A 19970-nucleotide genomic window follows, 5' to 3' on the forward strand; every position below is an offset into this window, starting at 1 on the left:
CAAAAAAAAAAAAAAAAAAAAAAAAGATGTAAACAATTCATGGAGACTAATAAAAACAAGGTTAGATTAAAAACGACTCTATATCAATCCAGAAAATGTGCCTTAGATTTGAGTCAACTGAGAATAAGGGAGCAGCATCTGAAATACCTTAACCCAGAAACGCTGAAAAGGAAAAAGATAATAAATAGAAAACAAACCAAATGGGAAAAAATTCTCCTTAGACTCATACATTAATGCTATGACAGTTTCCTCAGCAATCTATTGTCCTTTCTGTGCTTAAAACAAGTGTACAGGTGCCAAAAGGAAACCTCGCCACTGAATGACTCACGTTCCACCTTGCTTTACTATCTCTCATTAGTCACCCTTATCTGAACTCTTTTCTTCTACATCTACCAAATGCACACCATCACTGCTTTTTTCCAGTTTCTTCTACTGAAATTTTCATTCATGTTTTCCTTTCTTCCATTTTTCCTTCCAAATGACTTCCAAGTTCTGATCTGAGTCTCTAATATGTACCTAGTCCCTCTTGCTATAGTTCAGAGCCAGTGTGTATCACAGTGGGTTTTTGTTTGGGTCTCAAGCCTGCCACTTACTAGTTACATGATAGTGGGTAAGTTAATCCCTCTCATCCTTTCTTTATTTGTAAAGAGGGACTAAACCAATTTCAAAAGGTTGAAAGAATTAAGAGATACCCATATGACTCACTTATCTAGGGATATGGTAAGGGCTTAGTGATATTAACTATAATTTTTAAAGTAGAAATGACATTTACTGAGTATATTATATGTAATATGAAAAATGCTTCTTATGTTAACTCACCTAATGGTCAAATTAATTGAGAGAATAATTATTATTCCCATTTTATAGATGAAACTAAAGCTCAGTAAGATAATTAAATTTGCCCTAAATCATAGAGCTGGTAAATGTTAGAATTAGACCTGGAAAACAGGTTACTCTAAAGCCTGTGCTCTTTCCATTATTTTATGATACTTCCCTAAAATGAATTCTTAAAGTGTTTAACACTGAAATAAGCGCAAATCAAGCTCTAGTAGTATTATTTTATATCATATTATGTCTTATTTATGTTTTAAAAATCCTCCTTTTGGATTACATTTAGGAGACTACTTCAGAAATATTGTTTTTCATTTTCTTGACTTAATATTACCCTAAAAATTGTTAAGTAAATCTGGGTTCTCCAAATCCAGTGTTAAAGTGGTCAAAATGCACTGATTTGCTGTGTAATTGCCATTTAATATAACATGGATGTTTGTCTATTCAATTCAAGAGCCCATGTTACAATAAGATGTTTTGACAGCTACAAAAATGATTGTGCTTTTAAGAAGTTTAATGAGGATGGGATGGGGTGGGGAATACTTAGGGAGGTTCTCAAGAAACATCAAGGGAGTTTATGCCTACAGAGCTTTCTTATCTTATCACACACAATAAAATCTACTACTTGGAAATTTCATGACTCTAAAATAGAAACACATTTCCCATGAAAACCTCTCTGTTCTTTCAGACCTTCTAGACTCCTTAGGATTTCCTCAATACCCTCCCACTTATACAACTTCTTTTAAAGGAAGCTCAAAAACTGAAACAATTTTACAATCAACATAAAACACATTTCCTGCCATTTCCCTTGCAAAAGATGCCTCAGAGCCTCCCATGGAATATCAACTAAAACCATAGCAAAACCTGAAGTACCGCTACACAATGTACGGTGTTTTCTGTTTCCTCAGATTATTAGCATATTTAAGGAAATGAGCTTTAAAGGTAGTATAAACAGCAAGAAGTTGTTATATTGTACCACTCCTATGTATTACATTTTTAAAACTTTATTAAAGATATTTGTAGACTATAAATCAATAAAAGTTACCAAAAAGGGAAAGTAAACTGCCTAAGGATTAATATCAACTTAAAAACAGTGTTACTGCGGGCAGAATAGAATTTTTTTAACTTGATGAAATAATGCTTAAACTTATGTGAAAGAAACAATGCATAAGAAAAAAATTTTTTTTCTGAAGAGTAGTGAGGGGGAATATTAAACTATATTATTATGATTCAATAAATAAAACTGCATGGTACTGATATGGGGAAAGATTCAATTGATTAAAAGAGAGTCCAGGGACTTCCCTGGTGGCGCAGTGGTTAAGAATCTGCCTGCCAATGCAGGGGACACGGGTTTGAGCGCTGGTCCAGGAAGATGTCATGTGCCATGGAGCAACTAAGCCCATGTGCCACAACTACTGAGCCTGCCCTCTAGAGCCCACGAGCCACAACTACTGAGCCCATGTGCCACAGCTACTGAAGCCCACGCACCACAACAAAGAGTAGCCCCCACTCGCCATAGCTAGAGAAAGCCTGCGTGCAGCAACGAAGACCAGACACAGCCAAAAATAAATAAATAAATTTATTAAAAAAAAGAGGGCTTCCCTGGCGGCACAGTGGTTGAGAGTCTGCCTGCCGATGCAGCGGACACGGGTTTGTGCCCCGATCCGGGAAGATCCCACATGCTGCAGAGCGGCTAGGCCCGCGAGCCATGGCCGCTGGGCCTGCGCATCCGGAGCCTGTGCTCCGCAACGGGAGAGGCCACAACAGTGAGAGGCCCGCATACCACAAAAAAAAAAAAAAAAAAAAAAAAAAAGAGAGAGAGGGAGAGAGACAGAGAGTCCAGAAACAAATCCAAGCACAATGAAAATTTAGTATATGGAAGTTCCTCATTTCAATTCAGTGGAGAAAGGACTTATGATTAAATAAATGATGTTGGGACAAGCGGATCACCATTTAGGAAAAATAATACCATTTAAGGAAAATATAATACTATTTAAGAAAAATATACTTCATACCTTACATCAAAACAAATTCCAAATGGACTAAAGATTTGAATATAAAAAAACTATAAAAACACTAAAAGAACATACAGGCTTGGTTGTGAGGAATAACTTTCTATGCACAATACTAAAGCCAAGAAAAAAATTTTTAACACTGCTGGATTTGATTACATAAACATTTAAAAATGTATAGGGAAAAATCCCTGCAAAATTAAAAGACAAACAACATATTAGAAAAATCTTTACAAGCGGCAGAGAAAAAAATTTTTCACGTATAAGATCTATAAACGAGGAGAAAACAAACTCCTCTAGAAATGTGGGCAAAGAGTATTGCTTTAGACTGCTAGTTGAACCCTGAAATCTACTCTCTCTTCCTTCCATAGTAATAGATTTTTAGCTGACACATGGCCACCCAGCTAGAGAATGTATTTTACAGCTTCTCTTGCACTTAGGTGTGGCCGTGAAACTTCAACGTGACCTAAAGCAATGTGCGCAAATTCTTTTTCACTTGTTTAATAGTAAATTACTTTCCTTCGATGATATTTTCCTGGTTCTTTCTTCCTTCCCAGAGGCTGGAATATGGATTGAAGGTAATCCATTTCTGTCAATCCAGGTAAGGATAACACTAGGGGATGATAGAACAAGACAATGTAGAACCTGGGTCTCTAAATTACTATGGTGATCAGAACCACCAGACCAGCTGGGACTACATACCTGTTATGTGGGAAAGAAATAAACTTATTTGAACCATTATATTTTTGAGTCTCTTGTGCTAGCTACTTAGCCTATATCCTAACAAACAGAATAAAGGAGGATATTCCCACGAGAAGGAAATATTGATGGCTAATTCATTTGTGAAAAGACATTCCTTCTCTGTCATAGTCAAAGGAAGGCAAATTAAAGCAACCATGAAATAATATTTAGACACCGTATCAGCAAAAACTAAAAGACTGATAAAATTGATAAAATCTAGTTTTAAACAAGTATGTGAGGAAACCAGCACTTTTATGTTGAAAATGTAAAATGGTACCATCTTTGGTGAAAATAACAGAACGGGAGAGTACAAAGATACATGAATACAAATGATCATCCCAATGTTGTACATAAAGCAAAAAACTGGAACCAAGGTGGGATGAGGTAAATAAATTATGCACCTCCATACAGTGGACTGCTATGAAGCATTAAAACTGATGATTTGACTGATAAATCATCTTTAGTCATGATAGCAGACCACTTAACACAGAAGATAAAAAACTAGCTTGGGGCTTCCCTGGTGGCACAGTGGTTAAGAATCCGCCTGCCAATGAAGGGGACATGGGTTTGAGCCCTGGTCCAGAAAGATACCACATGCCACGGAGCAGCTAAGCCCATGCGCCACAACTACTGAGCCTGTGCTCCAGAGCCCTTGAGCCACAACTACTGAAGCCCGTGCCCCTGGAGCCTGTGCTCCGCAACAAGAGAGGCCACTGCAATGAGAAGCCTGCGCACCGCAGCGAGGAGTGGCCCCCGCTCGCCGCAACTAGAGGGGGCCAGCGCACAGCAACGAAGACCCAACGCAGCCAAAAATGAATAAATTAAATTAAAAAAAAACCCCAAAACTAGTTTGTGCTCTAGGAAAGCATATATCAAAAAAGAAAATGACACACTGTAGTTTGATAAAGAAAACAAAATTTATAATCTTTGAACTCTATCATGAAAAGAATTTTGCAGCATAGTAGATTAATATTATAATTTTATTGTTACGTTATAGGTTAAAGTGCTTTGTAAAACTGAATCAGATTTTGATAGAGGGTAAAACTTTTTTTTTTTTAATTAATTTATTTTTGGCTGTGTTGGGTCTTCGTTGCTGTGTGCGGGCTTTCTCTAGTTGCAGCGAGTGGGGGCTACTCTTCGCTGCGGTGTGCGGGCTTCCCATTGCAGTGGCTTCTGTTGTTGCAGAGTACAGGCTCTAGTTGCGCGGCCTTCAGTAGTTGTGACACATGGGCTCAGTAGTTATGGCTCGCGGGCTCTAGAGCTCAGGCTCAGTAGTTGTGGCGCACGGGGTTTGTTGCTCTGCGGCATGTGGGATCTTCCTGGACCAGGGCTCGAACCCGTGTCCCCTGCATTAGCAGGCGGATTCTTAACCACTGCGCCACCAGGGAAGTCCCAGAGGGTAAAACTGTCTTTAAAAGTAAACTTTAATGTTACTGCTTTGAGTTCTCAGTCTACCACATGATGCTTTGCAGCTTGGTTCTTCTCAAACTCTTCTACTGAAATAACTTTTAATACCACAGAAACTGAGTATTTACTCCCCAAAGATGCTGAAGAAGCCAAAGGCCCCACATTTTTAGAAGTCTTGTGTTTTATCTTAAAAGTTCACATACATTTGGCACTCTACCATTTACATGACTTCGTTTTACTGTAACACAATTATGTTTTAAAGTACTTTCAAATTTAATTGGTTAACATGTTCCCCTAAATCTTTTTTGCAAAATTAGTTTTGCAGAAAACATGCCACATTTATCTTGTGCACTTTTCTAGCTGCAATGTACATACATAATAAAAAGAACAAAAGCTTTGGATTAAATCCTAGCTTTGCCAACTACCTGTCATACGAAGCTGGGCAAGTCACAACCTAACTAAGGCTCCATTTACTCTTCTGTATAATGCAGGTGACAATGTCTAGGTGTGGGTCTTTATGTAAAAGGGTAGTGCAGTATTTAACAAAGTTGTATGCACATTTGTTAAATTTTATGCTTTACAATGTAATGAACATTTACATTTCACCTTGTTTTCAGTTATGACTTGACCATGATGCATTTTAACTATCAATTATTATTCTACCAGCTTCCACTTTATTTAGCAATTGAATTAATACCTGTAATTGTGCTTTCCTTAGCTGCTGGCTGGTAATTTGAGCTTTTTGTTGCATCATATTTTCAATTCGTTGGTTGACTTGCTTTTCTTTCTTGAGCTCATTTCCATAAAATCTGGACCCCTACATAGGAAAACAAAATATAAGAAGAATGTTTGAAGGAAGCATCACTGTGAACCTGATGGCTAAGAGCACAGACTCTAGAAACAGAATGACTGAATTCAAAACTTACCTCCATTACTTACTAGCTGGGTTACCCTAAAATTAATCTTATTATGTTTTAGGTTTCCTTATCTGTAAAATGAATTTATAGTTATCTAAATCATAGGAATCTTGTGAGGCAGGATGTAGCACAGTACAAACTCTAGAGATGAGTACAGATCTGCACTCAGAAAATAACAAAATAACAATGTGTCCTAGGTGGGATCCTCCGGGCATATCCAAGGCCTTAGTCAGCTGAGTCATCAGTTATCTCCTTCACTTTCACTAAAAAATTATTGTAAAAAATTAACTAACAGAAACCTCAATTAAATAGAGTCAGAGGTCAGAAGGGGGAGCTCTCATGCCCTTTGATGATAGTAGAAAGCAAGACAAAGAAGACTCCTCTTCTTTTCTGGCAAGAACTCAGCCAATAAAAAGTCATGGACTCTGTTTACTATACCCTTGCCAACTTCCTTTTCCCTTATTGGAAAGAGTTTTCCTCTCCAGTTTTGCTGGGGACTTGCATTTGGCTTGCCATGGTTGCAGACCTTGAACTGCAATTTTCCGCTGATCTTGAATAAACATATTTTTTTAGTGGAGAAATAACTGGCAGTCTAGTTGTTTTAGGTAAACAGTACTTTAACAAATTTAATGTTAGCCATTAAATAAAATGTAGAAAATAACTTCTAGAAAATCATCCGTCATTCCATCACTGAACATACTATCTATTTATAAGGTTGATGGACATTTAATTATTTTCACTTTTTGGCTATTACGAAAAGCGCTGCAATGAACAATTGTGTACACATTTTGTGTGGACACATGTTTTCATCTTCCTTGGATATGTACCTAGGAGTGGAATCTCTGCGTTATATGGTAACTCCATGATAAACCTTCTGAGGAACTACCAGACTGTTTTCCAAAGTGGCAGAACCATTTTACAAACCTACCAGCAACGTATGAAGGTACCAATTTCTCTATATCCTTGCAACATCTGTTACTGTCTATCTTATTTTTTTAATTAATTAATTAATTAATTTATTTATGGCTGCGTTGGGTCTTCGTGTGCGGGCTTTCTCTAGTCGCGGCGAGCAGGAGCTACTCTTTGTTGCGGTGTGCAGGCTTCTCATCGCGGTGGCTTCTCTTGTTGCGGAGTGTGGGCTTCAGTAGTTGTGGCACGTGGTCTCAGTAGTTGTGGCGCACGGGCTTAGTTGCTCCATGGCATGTGGGATCTTCCCAGACCAGGGATGGAACCTGTGTCCCCTATATTTAGGCAGACTCTTAACCACTGTGCCACCAGGGAAGTCCTGTCTTATTTATTACTGCCATTCTAGGCTATAATACTATGAATGGCATCTCATTGTGGTTTTAATTTGCCTTTTTCTAATGACTAATGTTGAATATCTTCTCATGTGCTATGAGCCATTCTTATATCTTCCTTAGTGAAATGTCTATTTATATCTTTTGCACATTTTTTGATTGGGTTGTCTTCTTATTTTGCAAATATTTTACCCTAGTATGTTGCTTATCTTTGTATTTTTTAATGGTATCTTCTGAAGTACAAACATTTTGAAATTTGATGAGGCCCTATTTGTCAACTTTTTCTTTTACTGACTGTGCTTTCAGTGTTGTATCCATGAAATGTTTGCCTAACCAAAGATCTCAAAGATTTTCTCCTATCTTCTGAAAGGTTTATTGCTTTAGTTCTTACATTTAAGTCAATTTTGAGTTAATTTTCAGTGTATGGTGTGAGTTAAGGGTCTAATAAGTTCATCTTTTTTGCATGTGGATATCCAGTTGTCCCAGTATCATGTGCTGAACAGACTATCCTTTTGCCTTGGTACAAATATCAATAAACTATAAACATTTATTTCTAGACTCTCAGTTCTGCTCCATTGTTCTATATGTCTAGCCTCATGGCAGTAACACATTGTCTTGATAACTGTAGCTTTATAGTAAGTTTTGAAATAGGAAAGTCAGACCCCCATGCTTGTTCCTTTTTACAATTGTTTTGACTATTTTAGATGTTTCTCATTTCCATATAAATTTTAAAATCTGTTTGTCAATTTCTGCAGAAAAAAAAAAGCCACTGGAATTTTGATGAGGGAAGTACACTGAATCTACAGATCAATTTGGGGAGAACCACCTTCTTAACCGTATGGAATCTTCTCATCCTTGAATAGGCATATGTCTCCATTTTTTAGGTCATTATCTTCCCTCACCAAGTTTTTGTAATTTTCAGGGTACAATTGTTGCACTCCTGAAATTCCTTAAGACTTTCTATGTATTAGATCATGTCATCTGTGAACAGATAGTTTTAGTTCTTTGTTTCCAATCTTGATGCTTTTTATTTCTTTTAGTTGCCTGACAGCACTGGCTAAAATGTTCAGAACTAGGTTGAAAAGAACAGGTGAGACTGGACATCCTTGCCTTGTTCCTGATTTTCGGGCAAAAGTGTTTATAGTCTTTCACCATAAAGTACAATGACAACTATAGGGTTATTTTTTTTGGATTTTTTTTGTTTTTTAATTTTTATTGGGGTGTATATGTTTTTATAGATGTCCTTTTTAGGTTGCAGAAGTTCCCTTCTATTTCAAATTTATTAAGAGTTTTTAGCATGAATGCGTATAGGATTTTGTCAGGTATGATTTTTCTGCATCTATTGACATGACCATGTGTTTTTTGTCCTTAATTCTATTAACATGGTACAGTACATTAATTGATTTTTGGAGGCTAAACCAACCTTGCATTCTTAGGATAAATCCCATTTGGTCATGCTACATAATCTTAATATTTTGTTGGATCCAGTTTGCTAATATTTTGTTGAGGACTTCTACATTTATAAAGATCTATTATCTTCTGTTTGTCTGACTTTAGTATTAAGGGGATACAGGCCTCATAGAAAGAGCTGGGAAGTGTTCCATCCTTCTTTATTTTTTGGAAGAACTTGTGGAGTATTGGTATTATTTCTCTTTTAAATGTCAAATAAAATTCACCAGTGAATACCCAGGAAAAAACCATAATTCAAAAAGACACATGCACCCCAATGTTCATTGCAGCACTATTTACAATAGCCGGGTCATGGAAGCCACCTAAATGCCCACTGACAGATGAATGGATAAAGAAGATGTGGTACATATATACAATGGAATATTACTCAGCCATAAAAAGGAACAAAATTGGGTCATTTGTTGAGACGTGGATGATCTAGAGACTGTCATACAGAGTGAGGTAAGTCAGAAAGGGAAAAACATATATTGTATATTAATGCATGTATGTGGAACCTAGAAAAATGGTACAGGTGAACTGGTATGCAGGGCAGAAATTGAGACACAGATGTAGAGAACAAACGTATAGACAACAAGCGGGGAAAGCGGCAGGGTGGTGGTGGTGGTGTGATGAACTGGGTGATTGGGATTGACAGGTATACATTGATGTGTACAAAATGGATGACTAATAAGAACCTGCTGTATAAAAAAAAAAAAAAAAATCACCAGTGAAGACATCTTGACCTGATCTCTTTTTTTCCTTTCGGAGGGGGAAGATTTTTAATTACTAATTTAATTTCTTTCCTTTTTATAGGTCTATTTAGATTTTCTGTATCTTCTTAAGTCAGTTTTGGAAAATTGTGAATGTCTAGAAATTTATCCAATTTATTGGGATTTGTTTTAAAATACTCTAATTTCCACCTCCAAAATTCAGTAGGGAGAAGTAAGTGAGAAAGATGAAACAATATTTGTAAAAATGTTGATAATTATTGATTCTGGGTGATGATTACCTGGGATTCACTATACTATTCTAATTTTGGGTATGTTTAAAATTTTCTGATTAAAGTTTTTAAAAAGTAAATTGCTATGGAGTGGCAAGAATTAGAAAATTTCAATTTAAGAAAGATATTTCAGATAAACTCACCCCTCCTCCCTACTAGAGGGAGGGAGGAGGGGTGAGTTTTATATTACATATTATATTTTATTATATTTTTTATATTTTATTTTTTATATTTTTATTTTTTATATTTTATTATATTTTTATTATATTTTATATTACATACTATATTATATAAAGCATATATAAAGCATACAAATATATTAATATATAAAATACAAATATATTAATATATAAAATACATAAGTATCTATTCTATGATTGCTACATATTAATATCATACAAAATTTATATGGAAGAGCAAAGATTCAAGAATGCCTAAGATACTCTTGTAAAAGAACAAAGGCCAAAAAAAGAGAACTTGTTCCAACAGATATCAAGACTTTAAAGTATTGTATTTAAGATCATGTTGTACAGTGCAAGAACAGACAAATAATCTATTAGAACAGTAGAAAGCACTGCAGATCAGTAGGAAAGGATGGACTATTTAGTAAATGGTACTGAGACATGAGGAAGAAAGAGGGAATATCTGATAGGGTCATCTAAGATAACTTAAATATTCTATTTCTTAACTTGAAAACTAGGATCATAGGTTTTACACTTTGTCTTTTAAAAAATTGTTATGATGAAAATTTCAAAGAAGTCTGAAACAGAAAAATATAAAGGTTGCTATAATAAATATATAAAACTATCACTGAGATTTAACAACTGTTAACATTTTGCTTAATTTCCTTCAATGATTTTTTTAAGTGAACTGTTTTAAAGTAAGTTATAGATATAATGACATTTAGCTATTCTATAGAGTATTTTAGCATGCATCTTTAAAAATAAGGCCATTTTCCATAGTAATATGTAATCATAATAACATTTCATAACTAATAAAATTAACAATAATTCCTTAATATTATCTAGTATCCTCCCTATATTCAAATTCCTCTAAATGTTCCAAATGTATTTGTTCCAACCAGGATCCAATCCATACGTTATATGGATTCCTTATTTCATCTCTTATGTTATTTCATCTCTTATGTTATTTCATCTCTTATGAATCCATATGTTATATGGATTCCTTATTTCATCTCTTAATTATCTTTTATTGATACTTTTAAAATTGTATCTACATTTTATATGCTTAAAAAATTATTTTTCCCTCAACTCTTTATTTTAGAATTTCCAAATATTTAAGAGTTGAAAGAATAGTACAAGGAACACCTATATGTCCTCACCTAGACCGACCAATTGTTGATATCCTGCTACATTCGGTTTCTCTCCCAAATCTTATGTGTGCTTGTGTGCGCACACACACACATACACACACACTCACTCTCTCTTTCTCTCTCCACCCTCTTTTTTTGGCTAAACCATTTGAGAGTAAGTTGGTGCAGTTATCAGCATGCATTTGCTAAGAATAAGGATATTCTCTTAAATTTTACACCTTTCTGCATGGATATTTCATAATACATAAATGAAACCCCCCAAATGGTAGAAAAAACCCATTAAAGAACACTTTTATGATCTTGGAGAAAGTCATATGTAGTTAACTAATTCAAGTACGTAAAAAGAAGCAAACGAAAAACTACTGCACAGGACTAAACTACCATGAGCAAAGTCAAAAGGTAAACAATAATCCAATGGAAAATTGTGCAAAGGGTTAGAAGAGACAGTGTGTAAAAAATACACATATAAGTGGCTTTTAAACATATGAAAAAGATGTACAATCTCACTTTTCGTAAGAGAAATATAAATTAATGTGACCCTATGTTACCATAGACTGGCAAATCCAGAAGTATAGTAACACACTACGTTGGTATGGTTGCAGCATGGTAAAACATACTCTCACATATTGGCAGTGGAAATGTAAATTGATACAACTACTATGGAGGGCAATTGCACAATTAATTAAAAACTGCGCATGCATATATCCTTTCATGCTATATGTATTTGGTGGAATAATTCCACTTCTGGGAATCTCTCCTATAGTTATATTTGCACATATGTAAAGTTATGAAATACAAGCTTATTCACTATAGTATTGTTTGTAAAAATGGAAGACTAGAAATGACATTATATTCCATCCATAAAGATTCTGACTAGTTCAATAAAGTATAGTACATCCACATACGCAGGCATAAAAAAGAATGAAGATCTCTAGTTTCTTATACAGAAAGACTTCAAAGATATATTAACTGAAATAAAAACAAAAAACCCACAATTGTACTATTCTCCTATTGGGGTGAAAAAAAATGGGTGAAAAAAGAAGATATATGTTATTTTGCTTTAACATGCATACTATGTGCATGTGAAGTAGAAAACTGGATGGCAAAAGCAACAGAAGAGAAGGGAAATTATTCTATATGCATTGTAGCTTAATAATTTTATATATTAAAATATTTAAAATTATAATTAAAAGGATATTTAAAATACTAATTTTCTTTTAAACAGAAAGTTAAAAAGTTACTAAATTAAAGATATTGAAAGAAAAAAGAAACATACCTTTGTGGCTTCCATTATAATTTTGTTAATTTTCTCTTTATCTAATCCTTCCATTCCGGCTTTATTATCATTAAGTCCCACCCTTAGCAGAAGATCATCTTTGTAATTGTCATTCTTCTCCTTTGTGCTGTCATTCTTCTCCTCTGTGCTATCCATGGTGTAAACTTAAAGTAAAAAAAAAAAGTTAAAGTTAAAATGGCTTTTTTGGGAGAGGGGTGGACATTTAAAAGTTAAAATGATATAGAAATCAGCAAAATAAAAATGACAGTTAAGATTTTTTGGCTACGGAGAAATAATTATTACTCAGATTTTAAAATTATTATCCCAAGATTACCATACTCTTGGAGGGAAGAAAGGAATCAACATTTCCTGCCAACCTATGCTAGCCACTATGCTTGGTGCTTTACACTTGAATTTTACACAGCAGCCCTGAAAGGTAGATATTATTATTATTATTTTTATTTTTTATTTTTTGCAGTACGCGGGCCTCTCACTGTTGTGGCCTCTCCCGTTGCGGAGCACAGGCTCCGGAAGCGCAGGCCCAGCGGCCATGGCTCACGGGCCCAGATGCTCCTCAGCATGTGAGATCTTGCCGGACCGGGGCACAAACCCGGGTCCCCTGCATCAGCAGGCGGACTCTCAGCCACTGCGCCACCAGGGAAGCCCAAAGCTAGATATTATTATTCCCAATATAAAGAGAAAAGAAACCTAAGTTTTAGAACATGCCTAGCGACACAAATTTGATAATAAGTGACAACATCTGTGTCCGACAGTTCATGGTTTTCCCATATTAATACACTGTATAAGAAATAAATACAAAATAACAGTTTCCATGCCTAACATTAAGATCAAAAACATTTATTACTTACTGTTTGCAGAGTTCTATTCTTAAATCAGTGAAAAAATATAGGAAGAAATATCTATCTACTTCCAGGAAATCATTACATTTTACAATGTTATGTCACTTCTAAGGTTAATTTCAAATAATAATTCTTTAGTGTCTTTATATAATTCTTTATAATTTACCTTCACATACATTCACTTTTAAAAACAATTATTACAACCATGCAAAGTAGACTTGCTCATTCTCATGTTAGGGAGAAAGAAATTTGAATTTCAGGAAGGTTAAATGAATTGCCCACCACAATGGGTAATTATGATAATAATCGATAATAAGCAATTATGATAATTATCTGATAATATGCAAAAGAACTAGGATTTCAATCCAAGTCTTCTTACTCCAAGTCTAAAGCAGCTACCATGACATCACAGCTACCTCCAATTTGGGCTTCACTTATACTACAAATAAATGGCCAGGTGAATATCTGCCATGAATCTACAACAAATTATGGCAGTGATTTCTCATTTGCATGACTTACAGAGGGTTCACTTATTCTACTCTGCCTTGAGGACCTTCCCTCCCCACTGCTCCCCTCCTCTTCCCTTCCCTTCTTTTCTTTTCTTTCTATTTAACATCCATCACTATAGTTGGTTTTTTTTTCGTGTGATGAGAACTTTTAAGATCTACACTCTTAGCAACTTTCAAGTATACAATACAGTATTAACTATAGTCACCAAGCTGTACATCTCCATGACTTATTTTATAATTGAAAGTTTATACCTTTTGATTCCCTTTACCTATTTCCCCCATCCCCCTACCCCTCACCCCTCCCATCCACATCCCATCCCTGCCACTGGCAACCACCAATCTGTTCTCTGTGAGTTGTTTTTTGTTTTTGTTTTTAGATTCCACATATAAGTGAGGTCATACGGTATCTGAATTTCTCTGACTTATTTCACTTAGCATAATGACCTCAAGAGGACCTTTTCTTGATAGCTGCTTCCATTTTTGACACCAGCAAAGAATAAAATAAATTATGGAAGGAAATTTGAATACTGTGATTATTAGTGACAGTTCCATTAGAACAAAAAAAGTGTATAACACAGTAGTTCTCAAACTTTGTGACACATTAGAGGGATGTCTGGAGGGACCTTAAAACTCCAGATGGCCAGGTTGTATCCCATACCAAATAAATCAGAAATTCTGGGAGTAGGAGCCAGATACCAGTATTTTTAAGAGATGCCCAGATAATTCCAGTGTGTCCTAAAGTATTGGAACCACTAGTGATGTTGTTTCTAGGTACCTAAGGGAATATAGGTTGATTTTCTGTTCTTATCATTTGAATTTTTTTCTCTTCAGCTTTCACATTCAGCCTAATATTATCCTGTATTTTGCCTTATGCTTTAGTAATCCAATAATTTATCATTTTCTAGTAAAACAGGTGAATGTAATTCATTCATAATTTCCCCAAACCAACACTACTGAAGAGGGAAGAGGCTAAATACAGACATCCTACATTTAAGCTGCCTTGTCCTTTAAATGTTAAAATGTACGAAAGGAAAAGAAACAATTATTGAATGCCTACTACTTCACATATAGTATATTACTTAGCCCCAAAACTCTGAGAATTGGTTTTGGTCCTTAATTGGCGAGAAGAACTGGGCTACCAGCAATACTGGCGCCAGGTAAAGTTGTGAGATAGGTAAAGTTAGTTTTCATTACCTTGCTGCCTTTTTTTTTTTTTTGGCCGCACTGAGTGGCTTGTGGGGATATTAGTTCCCCAACCAGGGATCAAACCTGGGCCCTTGGCAGTGAGAGCCCGGAGCCCTAACCACTGAACCGCCAGGAAATTCCCACCTTGCTGCCTTGTTGATGCCCCATCACCAGGTAACATATATCCAGTTTCATGGGCACAGACTTACTATCATCTACATGCTAATGACTTGCAAGTTTACAGCTCTAGTCCAAATGCCTGCCTGACATCTCAAATTTAGCAAGTCTGAAATTGACCTTCTCATCTGCCTCCATCCCCCAAACCAGCTCTAATTTCAGCCTTCCTCATCTCAGTTGAGGGCAACTCTAATCCCCTCCAATTGCTCATGCAAAACACCTTGTAGTGATTCTTGACTCTCCTCTTTATCACACCCCACATCCAAACTGTCAGGAAATCCTGTGGGCTCTACTTTCAAAATGCACCCTGAATGTAGCCTCCTCTCACTATTTTCACTGCTTTCACACTAGTCTGAACCACCATTATTTCTTGCCTGGATTATTGCAATAGCAATAATCTTAAATAGTCTCTGTTCCTACCCTTGCCCTCCTATAGTCAATTATCAACACAGTAGCCCAACTGATTCTTCTAAATCATGAGTTACGTCATATCACTCCTCTAATAAAAACTGTACAATGGCACCTCATCTCACTCCAGTATAAAACCCCAAATCTTTACAGAATCTGTATCCCTATTACCTGTTACCTGTCTACCCTCATACCTAATACTCTCCCCCTTGCTCACTGCTTTCCAACTTTGCTGTTCCTCAAATCAGCGAGGCACACTCTGACCTGGAGGCCTTTTGCACTGGCTGTTCCTTCCTCCTCGAGGGTTCTTTGGCCAGATATCCTCTTGTCTAAACCCCCTTATCTCCTTCAAGTCTTGGCTTAAATGTCACCTTCTTAATAAGGGCATATCCTGACGTCCCTATTTAAAATTGTAGCCTGATTATCCCTCCTACAACACCCTCTTTCCAATGCCCCACTGCTTTTCATAGTTTACTTACTTATTATGTTTATTGTCTACCTCTCCTGTGAAAATGTAAGTTCCATGAGGGCAGGGAACTTTTTCCCCCACTGATGTATACCAAATGCCTCAAACAGTGCTTGGCACAGAGTAGGTGGTCAATAAACATTTGTTAAATCATCAAACTCAGTTTATATCATTTTCTCATTCTTTTATTCACATAGCAAGTTCACATAATCACATTAAAAGATTGGGAGAAAAACTGCTTTTCTGAAGTTAATTTAAAAATACTTTGTTTTCTCTTATTTCAATATTACATATATAAGGACAAGTATATGAACTTAACCACTTTTGAATTTATGAGCCTTATTTTCCTATGAAATTTCATGGTTAAATTGGTTTATTAAAGCTTTCAGGACTTCTATTATAATATAAGAATATTTTGAATTTACATATTAGAATGCTTGCTAGGCTCCATTAATATTAAAAAATTCTAGCTGGTATTTCTACTTTGGGAAATTAAGTTACTGTTAAATTTAATTTGTTTGATTAATATTTTTCAATTATATCTAAATCTAAGAAAAATCAATGGACAAAGGTAATAAACAACATACTAAGTTTTAGTATACTTGGATCTCTATGAGTTCCTTTTGGTACTATCATTTGTGTTACTATGGTGAGTCTGCTTTTGTTGTTATTGGTTAGTATTTCTGTTACTTTCAAATTTCTAAAATTTCTCATTAGCACTGGTTATCTGTATTCTTCCCATTAGCTCTGAGTTTCTTTATCTAGAAGTCCACAAATTGAAAGGGGGAGCTTCTAGCAGAGATGATCACATAATATAACAAAGTATGATAAATTCCATATTTTTCTGGGAAGTGAGATTTAGTACTACTTCAAATGGCTTTGTACGGACAGCATATAATGGAAGTGCCTAGTATGATGTCTGGTACATGATAAACTCACAATCAATACTTATTATTTATTATTATTATTAAAGCTAAGTCAAATTTCCAGAGCTGTGAAAATCACTAGTCCTACTTTTCTTACTTCGCTCTTTAAGATAAAGAGACTCTAAAAGGGAACAGGGTACACTGTGAGCATCCTTGAGAAAAAGCTAATGTTCACAGATCATATAGATGAATTTTGTTTTGCTTCCAAAGAAGTATTTATCCTACGATTACTGTGCACTCACATATAGTCACATATATAGTCCCAATGTCTACGAATGGATATAACTGTGACTTACAAACAAAAAATTTTTTTGAGAAAGAGAATAGTCAAACATTTTTATAGTTCAATATTACAGAATACAGTCTGTTAACTTCAATTCAGAAGCTGCACAAACAGTAATGCACAGCTCAAAGGAAAGAACTCTGGGTTCCTGTGGTTTAGCATATTGGTTTAAAAGCACATTTTCTCTGAAAATATTCAAATTCTTCCAGTCTGATTCTACCACAGACTATTCTGGTTACCAGTTTAAAAATGTAAGGGCAACCTCTGTTTTGGTGATAGTAAGAAAGGAAAATTAGAATTTTTCAGAAGGAATTCTAAGAAAGAAGTTTTCTGTGGTAGGGTTCCTCCTCCGTATAAAAACCACACAAAACTATGTAAACAGTATCAAAAGTGCTTAGCATATTGACCAAAGTCACCTGGAATTAATCTACCAGGAAACAGGTAAAATATACTAAGGGTAACAGAGAGAGAGAAGGAGAGGATCAAGCAGGAGGGGAAGGAAGAGTGGAAAGAGGAGGAGGGAAAACTAAACTATAGTAGGGTCCTAGACAGAGCTTGCTTCCTATTTCTAACATACTGTAAATAACCAAACTCAATAACCAGCCCCCCCAGAAAACCTTTATATGTCTTAAGAACAAATATTATTTTTAAATCCCTCAAATGTTCAAATATTTAATGTCTGAACAGATTAAGCACCCAGTACAAAACTTCAGACTGTGATTAAATGTTCTTTTTACAATCTACACTTAAATACAGTGAATGTATCAAATTAAGAATATTACTCTAATTTTAATGTAGTAATTTCCAAATTAATGCCTGACCTGAAGTTTTCTTTCTCATTTCTTATAAAAAAGTTTTTTAAATTTTCAAAAAAATTAAAAAATCACAACCCCAAGACTTTAACAGATTAATTTGTTAACATGTTCCTCTCCAATTATTTTACACACACATATATGAACATATATACTCAAACTGCATGCCTACAATTTTTTAAAGAAATTAACATTTAAAAAATAAATTTATTTATTTAATTTATTTTTAGCTGTGTTGGGTCTTCATTGCTGTGCACAGGCTTTCTCTAGTTGCAGTGAGCGGCGGCTACTCTTCGTTGCGTCACACGGGCTTCTCATTGCGGTAGCTTCTCTTGCTGTGGAGCATGGGCTATAGATGCACAGACTTCAGTAGCCGTGGCACACGGGCTCAGTAGTTGTGGCTCGCAGGCTCTAGAGCCCAGGCTCAGTAGTTGTGGCACACGGGCTTAGTTGCTCCGCGGCACATGGGATCTTCCTGGACCAGGGCTTGAACCTGTATCCCCTGCGTTGGCAGGCGGATTCTTAGCCACTGTGCCACCAGGGAAGTCTCTACAATTTCTATATGATGGGAATTAAAGCACAGAGGCACCTCTGTATTTTTAGCTTTAGTTTTTTATATCTTTGCAAAATAAGATGTACAAAAATTTCAAAATTATTTGAGATAGGATTATCTGCACTATTTAAAAATTTATATGTATCACTGAGAGAAATAACAGAAATTATGTAACCCCACAGATCTTAAACCAAGGGGATGTATGCTAAAAGAAAACTTAAGTTGCGAGTTCCCTGGCGGTCCAGTGGTTAGGACTTGGCGCTTTCACTGCTGTCCCCTGGGTTCAATCCCTGGTTCAGGAACTAAGATCCCATAAGCCACATGGCTTGGCCAAAAAAACCCTCAACCTTTCACCAAGGATTTAAGGTCTATTCTTTAAGAGAGAACCATGCATATATTCTCTTCAATTGTCTTTTTCCTTCCTGAGTTGCCTATTAATTTAATTTATTTCAAAGATGAATGAGACAGAAGGCAGTCAAAAACCCTACACTCTACATAATCCTACAGATGTATAACATTCGCACTTAGAGAATAATAAATTGAAATTATCTGCTTCTTAGTACAGAATGAAATATATCCTGATACAAAACACATTAACTAAACATCAGTTCAGGGACTTCCTTGGCAGTCCAGTGGTTAAGGCTCCACACTTCCAATGCAGGGGGCACAGGTTTGATCCCTGGTTGGAGAACTAAGAGCCCACATGCTGTGTGGTGTGGCCAAAAAAAAAAAAAAGAAAAATCAGTTCAAAGGTAAATTCCCAAAGCTCAGTTTATACATTCCTATTCTGATGATGAGTTGCATATTTTGTAAAAAGTCTTCCAGGTTCTTTAACAAGGAAAACTTTGTTTATACTCACACAAAGGAGGTAGGCCAAGAGGTTCTTTCGTTGGGTATTAGATCAAGTCAGCACAAATATTTACTTTTGTAGACGTGATACCAAACAGATTAATTGTTTTAGTTGAGGTATATAGTAAAGCACACAAACCTTAAGGGATAGTTGAATACATATGGTCTTAGAAAAGGAGGAAAAGATTCTCTTGTGGTACCATTTTGGGTACTGTAATAACTTTTAAAATTCTACAATCTCAAATGTTACCATTTTAATATAGAATTGCATAAGAAGCCAGGATAATAAGGGAAGGTTACACCACTAGTAGGAAATTTCAACTATTATATTATCACTATACTATCTCCTATATTATTAGAAGGAAAATATTTAATAAGGTCAGAAAGAGTTGTACAGGATATTTTATTTTCCTGTCCTGGGAAGATGATCATTTCAATTACCTCCTCTGCCAAATGGCTCCAATTTTTTCTGAGCCCTAATCTTGATTCACTGCTGATTTCTTAAACTTCTCATAGCTCTAACAGTCTACGGCAGGAGTTTAAAATATTTTTAGCAACGTAACCCTTTCACATGAAATCTCAAACTTTTCCTTAAATCTTTGTTCTACAAATGCTGTACAGCTCTCTTATAATTTCTTCACATATATTCTATCACTAAAGTAAAAGAATAGGTAGCCT

At 35.5% G+C, this 19970-nt stretch overlaps 1 protein-coding gene across 3 annotated transcripts in view; it reads right to left on the bottom strand.

The window, feature by feature from the left end:
* POLK (DNA polymerase kappa) overlaps positions 1-19970 on the bottom strand; it is a 66278-nt gene that overhangs the window by 34277 nt on the left and 12031 nt on the right. For all 3 annotated transcript variants that reach the window (XM_027100807.1, XM_027100806.1, XM_027100805.1), the window contains 2 exons: positions 12265-12428; positions 5689-5808 (listed from right to left, as the gene is read on the bottom strand). In XM_027100807.1, coding sequence (XP_026956608.1) covers positions 5689-5808; positions 12265-12420 — 276 coding nt within the window. In that variant the 5' untranslated portion in view covers positions 12421-12428. The remainder of the gene's footprint in view (positions 1-5688; positions 5809-12264; positions 12429-19970) is intronic.

This window comes from Aethalodelphis obliquidens, unplaced genomic scaffold (assembly GCF_003676395.1).
Source record: "Aethalodelphis obliquidens isolate GAN/ISIS:26980383/991018 unplaced genomic scaffold, ASM367639v1 scaffold4, whole genome shotgun sequence".
In the NCBI taxonomy this organism is placed as follows: Eukaryota; Metazoa; Chordata; class Mammalia; order Artiodactyla; family Delphinidae; genus Aethalodelphis; species Aethalodelphis obliquidens.